We start from the raw sequence: 18,678 nt of genomic DNA on the forward strand, positions 1-18,678 counted from the left end.
ATGGTGTTGCATTAGAAGTCAGCCCAGGTTTCAGATAGTTGTATCTGAATGTAGTTGTGTAATGCTTTATTTAGCTGTTTCAACTGTTTGAAGAGTGAGACCACCATATATATTACTTTGCTCACCTGAATTTCGCCCTGAGGGCAGGAGGAGAAAAGCAGGATTTGGCCTAATAGTACATAACGAAATTTAATTCAAATTAGTATGATAAAGTAATTTTGAAGCCTTGCAACTTCTCTGCGTGCAGAGATTTATTACCTGGATGTTACAGAAACAATGTTATTGAAGCAGTTAACAAGCAAAAGTCTCTCAGGAGTTAAGTTGATTCCCTCTCCTCGAGTGCAGTATCCACATGCACAGAAGTTGCCTGGCTTGTGTCGATGTTAGATGGGCTGATGCCATCCAAGCACTCTGAGTCGTGTCCTGCTGTTGTGGCTGGAGTAACATCAGGCGTTGCTTCAGCAGAGCTCCCGTTGGCATAGTCAACCCTTTCAAAGAATATCAGTAACTCACAGTGCCTGGTCTGAGGGAAGAGATCCACGGCCATTGCTTTCACGGGACGGAAAGAGGCTCCTTTGACTCTGTTGGAAGGGGCTCGGCAAAGGCTTGATGGGAAAGGGAAAGAAAAGGGAGGAAGAACCGTATTAAAATTTTAGTATACCATTCATCACTGCTACTCTGAGAAAAGCTTTTCTTCCCCAGGCCTCAACTCCAGGATAGGGTTATTCATCACCTCCTAATATTTCTGTTACTACTTGCATATTGGGTAATACGGTTCTGACTTGCTGTGCAGCAGCTGTCAACTATTTCTAGTGAAAGGTAAACCTCAATAAATATGGCTTAAAAATAAAAATCCAATGTTGCCCCCCCCCCCTCCCCAAGAAGCACGTGTTTTTCTTCTTACCATGTTTATGTAGTCAATTTAATGCAAGAAATACTCACTCAACAAAGTTATTCATTGCAGCTCTGGGATTGCAGGATACATAGATAAGCTTCTTCAGATGTTCAGCTCTTCTAATGGCAAGAATTACCTTGGAATCTAGGTGATCAAAACCAAGACAGCTGTTTACTAGTTCTGCATGCATCAAAAGGCTAGCAGAAGAACTCCAGGTTATACTCCAGAACGAACAAAACTGTTGCAATACCCAGTTGCTTCAAGCTCTACTTGAAGCCTCCTACTTAATTTATTCCACTGATGCTTCCTTAGGTTCACCACCAAACACTAATTAGCAGAATAGACTTAAAAGAAGGTAAACTTACGCAGTCCTGCTCGTGGTGGATCTACAATAGTAATGAGGTTCTGAGGAGCCAAGACGTTAATTAGGGAGGGAACAATATCTTCAGCCTTCCCACAATGAAATTCAATATTATTCAGTTCTATAAAAAAATGAACAGCTGTTATCAGAGTCTGTACTGAGTCAAAGCACCTTTCAGCATGCTCAAATTTGACACGAAGTTCTGATGCCTTAGAAACTACAAATTGTTTGGTCTACCCTGAGATCTGTAATTTGAACAATCACTGATACTTCAGATCATTTAAACAACAGTAACTTGAGCATCTTCCGTTACCTGAACCAAAGCAAAACACCATGAAAAACAGCTACTGTTAACGTTTCATTTCTGAGGGTAACTGTGGATTCATCTCACTTTTACCCTGATGCATTTTATTTTTGGAGAGAAGAAAAAAAAAAAAAAGCTAGCTGTTAGTCAACAGGAAAATTGATCTCACAGATCAACATGGTGTTTGTTTTCAAGAGACATTAAATGTTTAAAATGGACAAGATTACTATCAATAACATGGAATTCCAAGCTGCTTAGATAACGTAAAGAGGAACTAGCTATGAAACTACTATACTTCCTAACAACAAAGATCTTAGCATTTTAGCTTAACTAACCATTAATCTGGGCATTCACTTGGGCATCCTGCACAGCTTCTTGGCAGAGTTCAATTCCAATCACTTTCTTTACTTTCTGTAGAATCAAAGGAAAAAGATCTGTCTGTGGTACGTAAATATAAATTTAACCATTATTCGTAACATCAACGATTAACTACTGTACATGAACGCTGGCTAGTACCTGCTCAGAGAATTACTGCCTTGCACCCAGAAAAAGGGCTGAGAAGGGACCTGTGCAAATAAAGAGGGACTTTTTAGACTGAAATTGTGGGATGAACATGATTTATCCCAACCTGTATGTGACGGACTCCAGTTACGCTGGAGTCCTTTTTATTTGGGGCCAGGCTTCCATTTATGCTCTAGCAAGCTCCACTCTCAAAATGATACAAGAAATGCTGGTTATTCACTAGTTAAGTGGATAGCCAAAATTTACTAGTATCTATCCTCCATTAAGTACTGCCTCTTTTGACTGAATAAGTGTCAAAGTAATTTAGGCTGCTTGATACAAAGGTGAGCTTTAATAATGATTGGCAAAACAGCTGCAATTGAATTAGAAATTAATTGAAAAAATGAAGATAGTGTGTTTTGTTTCAAATATATAAAGTATATTCTTTCATTGTAAGCACAACTAAAGATCTACATCTGTTAAAAGTAGGTTATATCCAGGAAGAGAAGTTACTCGCTCACCTTTGCCAAAGAAATCCCAATAGTTCCTGTACCACAGCAAACGTCAAGCACGGTGCTCTCTTGGCTCAGTTGTGCCCACTCCCTGATGGCAGTATACAAAACTTCTGCAGCCTGTGTGTTTACCTGGGAAATTATGTGTAAAATAGGTCTACTTCTTCATAAAAAATGTGCTTTAGTGAGTCTTAGGAAAGCACGTTTTCTTTTCCTTGTTTCCAAGAACCAAGTCAACTTCACATACATGTTAAAATCACATATAACTGACCTAGACCAGCACGTGTTAAGAGATGACCATTCCATTGTTAAAGTCTCACTCAGTTCTCTCTTAGAAGTAATGTTTTCTTATCTGTGTTCTAGTGAGAACTGACTTGTTCTACAGTACCTAAAAAGTAAGTTTGGAAGCTAGAGGAGACAACAAACGAATTAATTAAGCAAAATGCTAAGCCATAAAGTGAAGTCTGAATTTCAAAAATACGTCTGCAGATTCAAAACCAGGAGAATATAACCATGACAATACCCTCAGCCAGCTTTATTTTAACCTTGCTTGTAATACTGCTTTAAAGTAAACGCTGTAATTACACGATGGTTAAGGAAGTAGCCTATAATAAGCTTTCTAAACCAGTGCCTCTAGAGCAAGCATATTCTTTGTCTTAAGAGCAAGCAAAGCACACTGTGGGGAAAAAAAAAAAGCAGGCTATAATCTATGGCAAATAATAGAAAATACAGTTTAGCTGCAACTTATTTACGATGTCAAGTGATAACATACTTCCTATACTTTCCATTTCAACAATACAGGCTACCTGCTGTGGCTTTAACATGTTGGAAGGGAAGAAATGTTTTGGAAAAACAAAGAAAAAATAGTACTACAAAGATTCCTGATCTACATATTGCATGTTCTGTGAACATAAAGGCTGCCGTTCAACAGCCCTTATGTTGAAAGGCTTTTTAGTAGTTTGATACCAAACTACTAAAAAGAAAAAAAGAGCTGTCTTCAACACACCCCCATCGAGTTTACACACTGACTGTTTTTACAGACAAACATAATACTCAGAAGTATTTAATCACACCAAATATATAAAAGATTAAATCTCTAGGTAAATAATGTCTTGTAACACAGCATTAGCCAAGCTTAAGGGCATTAATGCAAATCCAGATAAGTTAGCAACTTCATATCATCCTTACCTGAAAAAAGGCATGAGGAGAAATTCTAAATTTTAGGCCAAGAAGTTCTTCATAGATGTACTTGTCACCAGCCACATGCTCCAAAGGCAAGTCTTCTAGATTGGGAGATTTCCTGATGGGGGAAGCAAGGCACGGGGAGACAAAGAGAAAAAAAAAGAAGACAAACATGTTTTTTACAATTTTTAGCAAAGCTGTAGTCATCTTAAAAATTGCAGTACTACATACTAAGCAGTAATTTATACTGGGCCAACATTTATTGTATCCTTTAGAGACTATCTAGGCCGTTTTTTTCTTTCGGTGTACAATTGTTCCACTGATGTGCAGTAACACCTACATTGTCTCCAGATGACGATAGTGTTGAGCCTTGTGCTCTGTGGAAGGGGATGAGGAGATTAAAAAAAAAAAAAAAATCACATAAAATAGGGAAGAAAGGAGGCAGAAGATACTTGTTGATAATAATAAATATCCATCTACTGCAGTAAACACTTCGACAGCTTGACAGCCAGCAACTACTAGTGAGTTCACCCACTGAAACTCCACCTGCCTGCATCCAGTGAACAGAACACTACAGGAGAAAAGGAAGTTTCAGGAGTCTTTTGCGGAAAAGGTAAATAACTATTCAACAGATTAATAGCACTGCTGCTACTTCCATGAAATAGACAAAACAATGGTGTTGAAGCACTACCTGCTTTTCTGTTGCGAACACCAAAAATCCAGCCACCACCAAAATCCCCCAAAGCAAAGTCAACTCCCTCACCTTTGACCTTCCTCCACAAAGTACAGAGAAGTGACACCGCTGTCCTTTCCCATCCCCTCTGTGAAGTATTTTGCCAGAGAGATTTTCAGGTCAGCAAGCTCTTCTTTACTTAGTTTCTAAGGGTTTCATTTGAAAGAAGGGAGAATAATCATCTTGGTGACTTAACACCATGACTTTGTGTATGCCTTCTATAAGCAGATTAATTACTTATTAATTTCCATCTATCAGATTAGTCTAAATAGAAGAGTAGTAATGCAAAGTAAACTACACCAAGTAATTATTCTCTTTTGCATGCACTATTCATAAAATCAAATTTATGTAATTTCAAGGCTGTGTGTCTGGGCTGCACATTATATATCAACTTAAATACCTGAGGATTAAAATAAACAATGGCCATGATGTGGCCATTCCTGCTGGTACGGACTGTGAGCTGCTTCCAGTGACCTTCGTAGGTTTCTGGGCTGTAAACTGAGTAAGGAGTTGACCTGCAATTTTCAGAAGCTCAGTTACAACACAGAACTATTTTTTTTGCGTAACATTCAACAGATTTTTGAAACAAAAGAAGCTTGCCATGCAAGGTGATGAAAAATGTTAAGTACAAACAGAGGCTACATTGATCTGTCAAGAAAATAATGACTTCCATATCTTAATTAAGAAAAAAGAGACTGATGAATGGATCCTATCTCCTAGGGCAAAATAATCTCTCCCTACTTCTCACAATTCCCTTACCCATTTTAACCAATCCAAAATTATAGATAGGGAATAGGCAGCTTCTCACTGCCTTCAGAGAATGACACAACTTTTTACAATGCCTTCATTGGCTTCTGTGCTTCATATCAAGTTCAAACTTTACATCTTCATGATTCTTCTGAGGTTTCCAAGTGTTGTTGCTTAAATTTACAACTTTAGTTTTATTCCTTGTTGTAGATTGATTCCTCTCTTCATCCAAGGAAGCAACTGACCTTTGTTATTCAAATTCCTCTTTTAAAAAGCCTTTTTCTGAGTATTTATTTACAGTTAGTGGAAGAAGCTCTCAAATAACAGATACTTTTTATTGTGGAGTTAGACATCTCATTGCTTGCAAAAAGCTGTGTTGGGAGGGTATGTGTCCCTCCATCTCAGCTGGGTGAGAACACGGGAAAAACACCCAGTGATCTGGGCGCAAGACATAAACATCAAAGAACTGCTAAAACTTGAGACTGGCATATCTTAGGTATTAAAGCTCAGACCAAACACTAGGTCTTTCATAATTTTTAAAAGTATTTTTGAGTAAGACATCAAAACCTTTACGGATAACTCATTTTATTTATGCTCACCTTATGTAGTCTTGGAAAGCTTTTACTACTTTTTTGGCAATAGCAGGAATGTGAATAGTATCAAATGGCTCCGCTACAGCACATGTACCACCCTTATATTTGCCAAGACGACAACCCACAGTTTTGTCTTCTTGATTTACACCAATCCCAATCAAGAACTCACATTTGTTGCGATATTCAGTCTAGATTTAAAATAAAGTTATGTAAGATATTTATATAGCACTTATTTGTACATGCCAAGTTTCTCCTGAAACAATCCTCATATGGTTAAATGGATTTGCAAATGGACACAGAACATAGAGTTCATATGAAAGGTATTAACAGAATTTGATATATGACAACTATCAGCAATAATGAAAAAGTATCAAGTCTTGTTATGCAGAGAAAAATATTGCCCCTGTTGAAGAATGTTTGTATTAGCCTACAGCACAAGCTTGCAGGGACAGCATATTCATTTTAAAGGTAGAATATCCAGTTAATGGGAACTATTCTCCTGCTTCCTGTAAATATTTCCACACAGTATTTACATGGAAGGCAAAAATTTTTAAATTTATCATTCATTACAAGAAGAAGTCAAACACACAGTTTGTGCACTGTTTCTTAAGACCAAACAACTACTTTAACCCTAAGCTCATTAACCCCGTTCCACACTTTACCTGGGAGTACATTACCTGTAACGGTGACGCTTTCACTCCCTCTACTGGGCAACACAATTTATTATACTTCTGCTTCTGCAGGAACAACCAAGGTAATAAAGCTCTGTTGTTATTTCCTATTTCCCTGCCCAAATCAGAAACAAAAATTGTGAAGTATACATTGAGAAAAGTTGTGCATTATTTTTCTTTTTTTGTACATGGCGTAAAAAGTAGCAGACTATCAGATGAAGAGTATTTCTGCCAGAAGAATTTTTTAACAGGCAAACTCCCTCCAACTGTATAATAAAAAGCTGTAACCTGAAAAAATAAGTTAAATGTAGTTTCAAAGGTACATACTAGATTAATCGACGTTCCCATGCATGAAAAGAATGCAAACTTTCTCTGCATAAGCGAGTAAGGCAGGAGACAGAAGTGATACTTTGATCTACACAGACCAGGCATAATAATTTGAGAGGATTTTTAAAGAGAAAATGGTAATAGTAATTTACTATCTCTACGGATTGATTACCTCTTACCCCATTTGGCAGCACCAAGGTTTTTTTAACTCTAAGAGCACAAACATCCTTCTGCTTAGGCCTATGGAGTAAGACACCTTCATTTAGCCATCCTTTGATGCTGACCAAGAACAGCACTGGCAAGTTCTGTCAGCTGGAGCAGTTTTTAAGTCCTAGCCTCGCAGATATCTTTGATTTACTTTGTCAGGGGATCTGGGTTTTGACCCACCTCTATTTCAGAGACAGCAATTCGCACAAATTTAGCTACATCCCAACACAAGGTCGAGCCTTGCAAACATTACAGTAGCTTTACAAAGAGGAATTACTTTGTCAGCTTCTGCAGCACTTGCTCACATTCCTGCTTCTTCCTGGCCAGCTGCTCCTCGTAGGGCACGTTCCACAGCGGGGTCACGACATCCGCGATTCGCCTGCCGGGAGGCTCCTCGCCGCCGGCGCTGCAGGGAGCCGGCCGCTTCGCCTCCCCCTGCTCCATCTCCTCTTCTTGCTTCCTCTTCTTCGCAATCGGGTCCGCTTTCGGCTTGGCGAGCCTGACGCTCAGGTGGCGGCTCTTCCACAGCACCCCGTGGAGGACCTTCATGGCCTTCTCCCGCTCCTCCTCGCTCTTAAACGTCACGAACGCGAACGTCTGCTTCCCGAAAAGTTTTATCTTGTGAGGGCTGAGCCCGTACTTGGCGAGGAACCTTTTCACGTCGTTAAACCCGATGTACTTGGGAAGGTTCTGTATTTCCACTTTATAGATCTCCGAGGTAAACAAGTCCCCCTTGATGTACCGGTACACGTCGGGGCGGCCGGCGGGGCTCCCCGCGGGGCCGCCCCCGCCGCCGCCGGCCGCGCTCTCCGCTTCAGCCCCATCGTCAGCCTCTGCCACAGCAGCCGCGGCAAGGCCGGGGTCGGGGTCGGGGTCGCAGCGGCCGCGTCCCTCCTCCATGTTCCCGCCAGCCCCGCGGCCGCGCGCGCCGCCGCCGGTCCCCCCCCCCCCACGCCCCGCCCGCTCCGCCCCACGCGGCTCGCGCTGCCTCGTGCCGGGCTCGGGGGCGGGGCTGTGGCGTCACCGCTGCAAAAGGAACGGGGAGGGGGAAAGAAACGATTTAATTTAATAAAAAAAAAAAGCCTGCCCCGCGCCGCTGCCGTTTCTCGCCTGTGGAGTCAGTGCGTTGCTTAAAAAGAATAACAGCGACTAAAACATTGCCCCCCCCGTCCGTCACGCACGTGGGCGCCATCTTGGGTCGGGGCGCGGAGCGGCCACCGCCATGCCGCGAAGGCTGACGGGAAGTGCCTCGGGAACGGGACAACAACGACCAAAAAAACCCTTCGCCGGGGGCAGGACGCGCCTGGCACAGCCATCGGCGTCGTGGGCCGGCGCCGGTGCGCTCGGGGGCGACGGGCGGCCTCTCCGCGCCGCGTCCCCGCCGGCCGCGGCGTGCCGGGGGCGGGGCGCGAGCTGAGGGACAGCGGGCGTTTCCCATCGGGCCTTGCGGCAGCGGCGGCGCGGGCTGCGGGAATGAGGTAAAGGCGGGAGGGGCGGGGGCGCGCGGCAGGAAGCGCGGCGGGCAGGCGGCGGCGAGCGGAGCGGCCCCATGGCGGACACCAAGGTGAGGGTAGCGGCCGCGCTCCTGCGGGCCGAAGAGCGGCGCGCCGGGGCAGGAGGGCTCTGGCGGGCGCGGGGAGAGAGGCGGCCGCGCGGGCCGGGATGGAGGGGCGGGAGAGTAACGGAAAGAGGTGGGGCCCGGCCGGGGCAGAGGGCCTGCGGGCCTGGCGCGGGGGGGGCGGCCCGCAGGGGCTGAGGGGCTCCGGAGGGCGGGGGGCTGGGGTGGAGCGAGGCGCGGGGCCGGGGAGGACGAGCTCGGGGCCTTGCCGGAGGGCAGCGCCGCCTCGGCACCGCGCGGCGCGGCTGGGGGGCCCGGCCGTTTCGGGGGGCCCGGGCACGTCTGTCCGCGGGGCCCCGCTCCGCCCGGCCTGCGCTGGCGGCCGCCCCTCTTGAGCGTGGGGAACCTGCGCCTCGTGGGCGCCGCGGCTTCGCCTGCGACTCGGGCGCTCCGGAGCGGTCCCGCTTCCCTCCTTTCTTCTCCGCTTCCCTCTTTTCCGCCCCTCCCCCAGCCCGACGGGCTGAGCCCTTCGTGCCGCGGCCCGGCGAGAGGAGCAGCCCCACGTGTTGCGTATCGAGGCAGGGCGAGATGTTGTCGTGATAACGGAATCTGCTTTCTCTCGCATGTGCCTGTTGCGAATTACGCGTTTCTTACGGCTTCTGAATTAATGGGTCAGGTGCAGGACGGATGATGAGTTATCGTATGGGATGTGCTACTTGCGACTGGACAAAACAATGTGCAAAAGTTCAGCCAATGTTTCTTTTCCTGTTCCTGGGAAACAGATGTGACTTAACGTCTTTCTCCCTTTTTTCCTTACATACTAGAGCGCTGGGGACTTAAAACTAATGATACCTGGTGTGATGTGGTCGACGTAACCAGAACTTATTTGGCAACATTTCTTACCTACTTCCTCCTCGACCCTTTTTCTTTTTTTTTTTACTATTGAGTAAAAGTAGACTGCTTCATTTCAGTTGCTTTATGCATGTATGGTGTGTACCTGCTCTGTAAAGGATATTCTAAATGGAACCTGTAAGAGTGGAGTCTTTCATCTGTAAAGGGAAAAGAAGATTTAAGTCTCTCAAGCCTTAAGATGTGTAGACTGCTTTTTCTTTCCCTGCTATTCAAACAACAAGAAAGCCCAAATCAGTTCCCTTGACCTGAGATAGCTGTTTGCGGCCTCATTAAACTTGCAGATGAATCTCCTTTCTAGGCTTCTCCACTGAATGCTTCTTAGCTTTGCATATGTGCAAAGTATTAGAGATGTTTATCATGTACTCGCTAGTCACATACTAAACACAATTCTAAAGTGTAAGGAATGCTATGGCAGATTCTCAAATAACTAAATAGGAAGTACTCTTTTGGCCACTTACCCGTAACCTAAGGTTCCCCAAAGAGTCTTAGATCACAAAATTTGGATCATTTAACGAGTGTTGCAATGGTGTTTGAAAAATACCTTTGATTGTGGGTGATTCTAATGAACTTCTCAGTGTAATGCCTCCCTTAAGCTGGGGTAGGTGGTTGCTTTGGTGTTGTGTTTTTCTTCTTTTTTCCCATTAATGTTAGGTCATTAGCCACTAAGAAATAGTGCTTTAATAGCATGAAACTCCATTATATAGGGAAAATAGTTGAAGAAATTATTTTTCCATAACTAAAAGCTGTTGCTCCAAGGCTAAGCTTCTGCACAGTTACTAAGGGTGGTAGGACTAAAACATCAAGCACTGCAAGACCACCTTTTTTTTAGCATAACTGTATGTTGACTTTAAAGCCATTTGTTTTCAGCTATAATAATTTTTCTTTATTGTTACAGAGTATTTCAGTTTCTAAAATCTAATTGCTGAATAGTCATAAATGTTTTCATTTTAAACACAGATATGGGTACTTGAGATTTTAACTACGTAGCAAGTGTTGTGGGTTTTTTGTTTTGTTTTCCTCTCTAGGAAACACATGAAGAGCATGATACTTCTACTGAAAATGCGGATGACTCCAACCATGATCCTCAGTTTGAGCCCATAGTTTCCCTTCCCGAGCAAGAAATAAAAACTCTGGAAGAGGATGAGGAAGAACTCTTTAAGATGTAAGTACAATATTTTTGTATATTAACTAAATATTTGTTAGGCTTAAACTTGAATGTGTTTATAAAAAGCCAGGTAATGTGTTGGGAATCTCTGTGTATGAAATCTCTGTGTATGAAGTGGTAATCCAAGTTGGTTGGTATTTACTGTGGTGGCAAAGACTGAGTGGGAGGATGTTTGATAATAATGCTCCAAGAAACTCTGAAGTCTGGAACAATAGAAGGAGCTGATATTACAAATCTGGCTTTAGTATTGTTTAGTCTAAAAGAAAACATCACCTTGGATAATAATCACAGGCTTGAAACTGTGTGATCACAGTATAAAACAAATATCGTGGGGGTGAAAAATAAGATGTAGGTAGTGTTGCTGCCGTACATCCCCAGCTGTAAAGGGTGATGTATGGTACATGGAAACAATAAAAGCGATAGAGGCAGTACCATATTGGGGCATTTGTGCCTTTCTGTTGTCTCAAACATAGTTTTATCCTTGGATTGTGCTTATTGTCAAATAAGGATAGCTGGCTTAAGATGTATGATCTGCCTGAAGAAATATGTAGGCTAAAGGGTTAAGAAGGGTTTTGAATTTGATCCATGATATGTTTGCTTTAAATAAATTTTTAAAAATACTGCTTTTACTTAATCACAGACGGGTATTGTTCATCCGGAAGAGAGATTTGAGTTCTCCTTTTAGAGATTCTGGTAAAAACTAATGCAGTGGTCAGTTTCTGACAAGTAGCATCTTGAAATCTCCGACCATCAGGCCTCTGTGCACATCTGATGTGTAGAATCTGATGGAAAGAAGACTTTTTTAAAAAAAACAACAAAACAAATCAAAAACAGGGAGGGAAATAATAGGTTCTTTTTTATGTCTACAAAGTGCTGAAGAAGGAAAGGAATCCTTTTCTTTTGAACGTTGGTTGTTCTGATGGCTGAACATGGGGAATCACCTACTGAATGCCAGCTGGACGCAGAAGGAAGGACTTTTGCATCAAAGTAGCTCATCTGCATGAGAGCATCTGTTAGATTCACTTACTCCAACATCTGACACCTTCTCTTGAAGGACCTGGTTTATTACAAGTCTTAATCCCTTGCTGATTTATGGAAAAGAATATTTTATATGTATCCTGTAGTGTGAGGAGTTGCTGCCTTTCCTATAGCTGTGTCTTAAACTCCTTGCTAGCAGATCTCAGACTGTCTTTTGGGTCAGTTTTGACTAATGTCCCAAACTACTCCTGTTTCTCTTTTGGCACACTGGCATCTTGGAAGATTGAACAGAGATGTTCTGAAGCAGGTATGTTGCACTGCAGTGCAGCACTAAGCTTCCCTTATTCCTGATTTAAGAGTAGCAACAACTAGGTTTTTGGAGTTAAAAGGAAGTAAGTGACTCCAGAGGGTGAGGCATTTTAACAGTTGATTGAACATTGGGCTTGGAATTATACAAGAACCTTTACTTAGCCTCAAGCTGCTCAATTTCTTGAATTAAAAAATACTGCTGGTTACATGTAGCTGTTGTACTCATAATATATATGAGAACTCTAGCTATAGCAGAACCTGTTAATTAGCTGCCTTAATTGAAAAGGTTGCCTACATCAAATATGTTTATCGTTCTCCAAAATACTTATCCTGTTACTTTACCAGAACCTATGGAATTTTAGTATAGCTATTACATAACTCCTAATTGTTTATTAAATTTGGATTTATTGTGCCAGTTTCGAAGTTTGTATGCTGAAGTAGAACAGGGATGCTTACAAAGGGAATTTTCTTTCTTGTGTGTGGCTTTTAAAAAACAATTGTACTGCTCAGTCGAGTATGCTATTTTGATAAATGTTTCCACATGCAAGCTGATTTCTTAAATTCTCTCTCCTTCAAGGCGAGCAAAGCTGTTCCGGTTTGCGTCTGAGAATGACCTTCCCGAATGGAAAGAACGAGGAACCGGGGATGTAAAACTCCTGAAGCACAAGGAGAAGGGAACAATTCGCCTCCTCATGAGGAGGGACAAAACCTTAAAAATTTGTGCAAACCATTACAGTATGTTACACATTGCTATACTTCTTATTTTTTATTTTAACAAGTAAGCTTGTAGAATTACACATTGTAGATTCAGAGCTCAATGGCTTTTTAGTAGCAGCTGGAGAATTGCGTGTGTCGGTAAACAGGCGTCAGATTTATATTAGACTGTAAGAGTAGTTGTCTTTCTCTGCACACAAGGCTGCGAGCATCAAAAACAGTGAGTGCTGATGGTTATTGTGGAAAGAAACTGTAGTTAGGCTTGGCGATTGCCTGCAAGGCTGAGTCTTAAAGTTGTTTTTCTTTTCTTCAGACTCTGATAGTGTTCTAAAGACACTTGAAAATTTAGCTGGGATAGGCAGACGTTATGTGATTGCTCCCAATGTATGTGTGTGATTTTTTTTTTTTTTAATAGAGTGTAGAAAATGGAGGCCTCAATACTGTTTAATATAAGAAATTAATGTATGCTGGCTTGTTTTCATAAAAGAATGAGACATAAGTAGTCATGTAATAATTTACTACTCTGAGCTAAATGTTTGAATTGGTAGAGGCAATTGCTTAACCGTCAGAAAACAGATACTGAGATGCTAAACTAGTCTGTGGCTGCCTTTTTCTGCTTGTGAAATAAACTGAAATGAAAGTGGTGTATTCAGCTAACTCATTCAGAAAGAATTTGTATTGAGAGCTGATGGAGCAGGAGAGGTTTGTTCCTTTGATCCTTTTTGAATAAAACTAAACATGAAAGGGCAAAACAGACTTGAAAGTCAGTATCTAGCAACAAGTAGACTGATTTGGTAATGCTTTGTTACTTGTTTGCTTTGGTAATACTCAGGGGTTTTATATGAAGAGTGTAGTATTCTGTAGAGTTAAAACTACATGAGGATAATTTGAAATAACTTGTTTGAAGTAGCTTAGTACAAATCTGAAGTCAGAAGCAGTAACGCTTGTCTTTTTGGGGTAGGTGGGTTTCTTTGGAGAGCCACGCTATTCAGAGCACACAAGTGTTCCTGCTTAGCAAATGAAGTGGCAAATATGAAAGCAGCGTAGTCACCAACCAATAAGAATAAACCTTTTGTTTAGGAAAATAAATGTTGCACATAATGCAAAACAATTGATAAATTTATAGCGTTCATGTCAAAAGTGGTTTTTTTCCTGGAAAAACTGCTTCAGTATAGCTTTCTTTATTGAATTGAATGCTGATTCACAGGCAGATGAAAGGACTCTGTTTTTGCAAAACATTAAATGAAACAAAATGTAATTTGATCTCTTCATTTAAAAAATGCAAGGAAGTAAGTGGACTTTTCAGATTTTTTCTGAACTAAACAAAGGATGCAGGGTCAGGGAGGAGAAAAAAGCCCTGCCTAAACTTTACATTTGTGTAACGTAAAAAAGTCTTAGAGTAGTGTGAGAAGTAACATTCCAACTTCTCCAGTCAGTCAGGTGAGGTAGTTATAGTGTCTTGGAGGGAAAGGGCTCTGTTTACTGGGAAGGAACAAATGGATTGAAAAATACGCTATGAACATCTTGCTGCACTGCAGAACTCTGTACTACCTTGTAGTAGAGCTTTACACTGATGGGAGAGAAACGAACCTGATTCAATGGCTAATTTCAGGAATAATGCTTTTTTTAAAATATTTTTATGCAGTATTTTCAGTGTGCAAAAGAAGAATGGATGCTCTTTGTTGTCTGGGTGCCTTTTCCACCTAAACCATTTGACTGTTCTTCAGAGTCAAGCTTAGTGACTGTATCTCTCTCAGTATCAGTCATCTGTTTTAAACCAGAATTGAATCAAGCTCTCAGTTCCTTAACAACAGGGAATCTGGCATTCTTTTATACACTAATGGTCTTGCATCATTTTATTTGAGGACGTAAGGAAAAATATTGTGGGGACCATTGTGTTCTACTTATCCAAAAGTAATCCTGTATAAAGTGCTTTACACAACCATGGCAGTCAGTTGTCAGTAAGATTTATGGAGGCTGGTGTGGAAAACATTTACTGTTGTGCTGTGTACATTTCTAATGCTTTCTTTTCAGTCACACCCTTAATGGAGCTGAAGCCTAATGCTGGGAGCGACAGGGCATGGGTCTGGAACACACATGCTGACTTTGCAGATGAAAGCCCCAAGCCTGAACTTCTGGCAATCCGGTTTTTAAATGCAGAGAGTGAGTGGACTGGCACTGAACTTACGTTGATTGTATGCTGTTGTGTTACACTACTGGTCTGAACACTAAACCACTGTTGTAGATATGCTCTTGTCTTGCCACTGCATGATAGTGTTGGCTAATTACTGCTTTAACTGAGAGAAGTCAGTTAGTCACTTAACCATGTGAGCTGACAAACAATGTAATAATTAGATCTTCAGTAATATTTACAGAGCTTCCTGCCCTAGACACTTGTTTTAAACTGGAGCCATTTCATGCAAGTGTAATGCCCGTTAGACTAAAACTAAAAGCAGTAATCCTGTGGGGCAGAGATTAACATACGCAGCTCGCTTTCATTTGTCTCAGGTATATATATGCCCTTCAAGTATCTTTACTTTTTGAGATGCTTGGAAAGGAATCAATACAAATACTTCCTGGACTGGTTTTGTAGTGGCTTCTGAATCCCTGTGGGACAACAGTGACCTCATGTGGTCAGTCAGACCGAGTTACCAAATCATACCAAATTATCTTCTTTATAGTTGTGATGTTAGAAAGTACCTTGCTTGATCCACTTTTATGTCTTGTTGCTTGTATTACTTGTGCAGAAACATTATTGCAACTCAATCAACTGCTTGGGATGGCTGTTCAATCAAGTGGTGGCTTAGACCAAAACATAATGAAGGATGTGCCTCCTCAGCTGTTGTAGTCAGGAACAGCTTGAGCCCAGGCCTTTGGCTATTGAATCTGAATGCTGTGCTAATGAAATGGGCTTTATCTTCCAGTCTTGATGCTAAGAGCCCTAGGTTATGGTATGGGTGTGGAGGTCTTTTGAGTATAATGTAGCTGACAAGGATAGTAGTTCAAAGCTGAACTTCAGTCTTTTACACAGATAGTCATATTGGCAGTCTGTGACATATTCTTATTTCTGTAGGCTAGGGAGTTGCAATAACTACAAAACAACTCCATCTGGAATTATGTTTTAAATATTTTGCAAAATAAGTTGCTTTAATAGGCTTGCTAAAGAAAATAAACTGCTTCTGCACAAAGATGTCATTCAAGAATTTTGTATAGCATCTTGTATGATTTTAAACTAGATTACTTCGTAAGTGCCTACAAGTTTTGGTTACACAAAACTCCTCAGGTACCTTTACTCAAGATTGGAAGTACTCAGTGTTTCAAGGATGCAAAACTAATTAAAAAATATTCTGTCTTTTACTGAAACAGATGCACAGAAATTCAAGGCAAAATTTGAAGAATGCAGGAATGAAGTAGACAAGAGAGCAAAGAAAGGTAAGGTTAGAAGTCCGAGTGTAGTACCATGAGTACCATGCCACTTTTCTTTTGAAAAGAGCTCGAGTGGTTATAGCCCCTTGGAGTATTGTTGTCTCAGCAGACTCACTCTGTACCGAACTGCAGTCCTCAGTTCAGGTGCTTTTTCTGTCTGCGAGAGTAACAGTTCACAGGAGTGACAACTGCCTTCTTTCTTGTAGAAGGCTGTTACAGTTTCTGTTGGGACACTGATTTTTTGGAAAGGCTATTAGGGAAGAATTTCTGGTTTATAGTACACAGATGAACTGTGCAAACTGCAACCACAGTGATATATCCTCCTTCCAGTTTCCCTTCCTAAATTCCACAAACATATAATCACACAAGTAGAATATGTAATTTTTATAGTTCATGTGTATGAAATTGTAGCATTTCTTCACAGGTTTCTCTTTATTTAATAAATTAATGCACTGCCTTGTAGAATTGCCTATGTGACAAGATATCTCGCCATGTAAAATAACCACTTTCATCTTTCTGAAATACAAATTACTAGCGGCCTGCAGTCAACATTTCAAGATACTTAGATTAGAATTTTTCAGTCTTAAGAACTTCCTATCCCCCAGCTTGTGACTGGGGAACTTGACTTTTAATTTTTTGGTTAAGATGGGCAAGAAGCTAGGGACTTGAGACATTTACATGACTAGACACTGTGTGGAGTCTGTTACTGGTAGCAGCAAAGCTGACCAAATATTACAAGCTTCTCAGTCACTATGATTAGATCCTCATTTAGTGATTAAAACACACAAGAGATATTTCTTGAATTTTGGTGTCTGAGGTAATTTCCAAAGAAAAAAACATGGAATTAATCACTCCAGGACTCAGTGGAGAATTGCTTTACTTTTTTTCTTAGTCTAAGTACCAGCTGTCTCTCCCCACCGCCGTCACCCTGCACTTCTCTGCTCTTTCCCCTGTAACAAGAAAATCCATTACTGCCTGTATGTAACTCTTTTCCTAATCAATCTCTTAGCAGGCACAGACAAAAGTGATAGTGCTGATAAAGTTGCTGAAAAACTAGAAGAGCTTTCTGTGAAAGAAGAGAGCAAAGAATCTGAGAAGAAAGAGACCAAGGAAAAAACTGAAGAAAAGCAATAAATCATCCTGGGCCTTGCAGTTTTTCCCTTTAGTTTTTTCTTTCTTTTTCTGTTTGTTTTTTTTTGTTTGTTTGTTTTGTTTGTTGTTTTTTTTACAAGGGACTTTATAAGGAACTGAATTCAACATTCAGGTTGTTTTTTCTAAGCTTTTCCCCTTTTGAAGATGTCTTCAGAAAATCCATTCCCCAGTCATGAAAATGTACTGTGCTAACTTTCTTTTCCATAGTGGAAACACTTATTTATAGTCATCCAAAAAGAGTGAATGAAACAAACTTGATAACAGCATCAGAGGACAGAACTGAGTTTTCTATATACTTTAAAGGCTTATGAATACACTTGTTTCTTTGGGTGTTGAGATACGTATCATCATACCTGTGGATTAACTAGATTAACAGACTTTACCAACAGGGAAAATTAAGATTACATACATGTTTCTTATATGGCTTCTAAAACTAATGCAAAAGGCCTTTCACACTTTTTCTGCTGTGTGTTCCTGAGCAGGGAATGTGCCTGTGATTCTTGAAATGCAGCAGACTTCTGGAATCGGGCGATAGGTTGTTCCTGGCACACTATTAGTCATGTTCAATCAGGCAGTGAAAATAAAGGTGGGAGAGAAAATGTGTGATGTGAGACTTGAGAAGTATTTTCCTCTTACAAACCAAAATCTCCGTGTGCTCAGCCCTTCCCCAATTTGTTAATATTAGAAATACTTGACTCTAGCACAAAGCTGTTGCTGTGGTCTCTGATCTTCCATGAGGTGCTACTTGCTGACTGAAGGCAGTAGCAGCCTCTGAGGTGTGTATGAAGGAATCCAAGCTGTTTGAGTACCTTACTGTGAGATTCCCCGTGTCAGTAGATCATGAAAGTTGTACTCTAAAATTCATAAGCTTTTTTTCCAGGGCTTTGGAGCTTGCATTGTTTTTACAAATTGGAGGGGTTCTGAACTTTTTAAGATGTATGGTGGGAGGCTGTCCTTCTTAGAGAGAGGTGTTCTGACATTCACTTTGGAACAGTTAATTATGTTGTACACACTTGAAGGGCGCTCTCCTTGCCAGAATGGGCAAATTGATAATTCTTCCCTGCAAATGTTTTCTGTTTATCTCGTTTCAAGTTAGTCCTACAGAGTAGGAAAATAAACTATAGTAAGCAATAAAATCAAGACAAATTTGAAGTCTGATAAATTAATTGAATTTTGTTGTTAACCACTAATACAAGGATAGTAATGGAATTCTGTAATACTGTTTCCAAAACAGTTGTGAAAACTGGACAAAACTTGCTAAACTTTAAGACTGTGTGGTGGTAACATTGGCAAGTAAGACCTTTTTATCTCCGTAAAGAGGCTTTCCAAGTAGGTCAGGCTCTGCAGTCTACCTGAGGAAAATACATTTTTTAAAAAATCTTGTATTTCTACTTAGCGCTGCCTTTTGATGCTGCAATGAAGTAGTCTTAA

At 41.2% G+C, this 18,678-nt stretch overlaps 2 protein-coding genes and 1 non-coding gene across 4 annotated transcripts; 2 read left to right on the top strand and 1 right to left on the bottom strand.

Annotated features, from left to right (window-relative positions):
* Positions 1 to 212: 212 nt before the first annotated feature.
* Positions 213 to 7,933, bottom strand: TRMT2A (tRNA methyltransferase 2A). Its single transcript, XM_086623733.1, has 11 exons — positions 7,311 to 7,933; positions 6,506 to 6,614; positions 5,835 to 6,016; positions 4,889 to 5,003; positions 4,519 to 4,634; positions 3,762 to 3,873; positions 2,583 to 2,705; positions 1,896 to 1,971; positions 1,261 to 1,377; positions 943 to 1,039; positions 213 to 605 (listed from the first exon to the last, which is right to left on the bottom strand). Exons 1-11 carry the CDS (start codon positions 7,931 to 7,933, stop codon positions 317 to 319), a joined length of 1,959 nt encoding a protein of 652 aa, XP_086479859.1. The 3' UTR covers positions 213 to 316.
* Positions 7,932 to 17,247, top strand: RANBP1 (RAN binding protein 1). Of its 2 annotated transcripts, XM_086623251.1 has the most exons (7): positions 7,932 to 8,071; positions 8,897 to 8,903; positions 10,529 to 10,665; positions 12,533 to 12,690; positions 14,704 to 14,832; positions 16,036 to 16,101; positions 17,105 to 17,247. In XM_086623251.1, exons 1-7 carry the CDS (start codon positions 7,932 to 7,934, stop codon positions 17,227 to 17,229), a joined length of 762 nt encoding a protein of 253 aa, XP_086479377.1. In that variant the 3' UTR covers positions 17,230 to 17,247. The 2 variants fall into 2 exon arrangements, with proteins under 2 accessions (XP_086479377.1, XP_086479378.1); XM_086623252.1 differs by lacking the exons at positions 7,932 to 8,071; positions 8,897 to 8,903 and adding an exon at positions 8,556 to 8,597.
* On the top strand, positions 16,201 to 16,333 carry LOC147527423 (small nucleolar RNA SNORA77). Its single transcript, XR_015222730.1, has one exon. It is a non-coding gene; the product is annotated as a small nucleolar RNA SNORA77 (small nucleolar RNA).
* Positions 17,248 to 18,678: the final 1,431 nt, after the last annotated feature.

The sequence above is a fragment of the Tauraco erythrolophus genome, chromosome 19, assembly GCF_009769465.1.
Source record: "Tauraco erythrolophus isolate bTauEry1 chromosome 19, bTauEry1.pri, whole genome shotgun sequence".
Lineage (NCBI taxonomy): Eukaryota > Metazoa > Chordata > Aves > Musophagiformes > Musophagidae > Tauraco > Tauraco erythrolophus.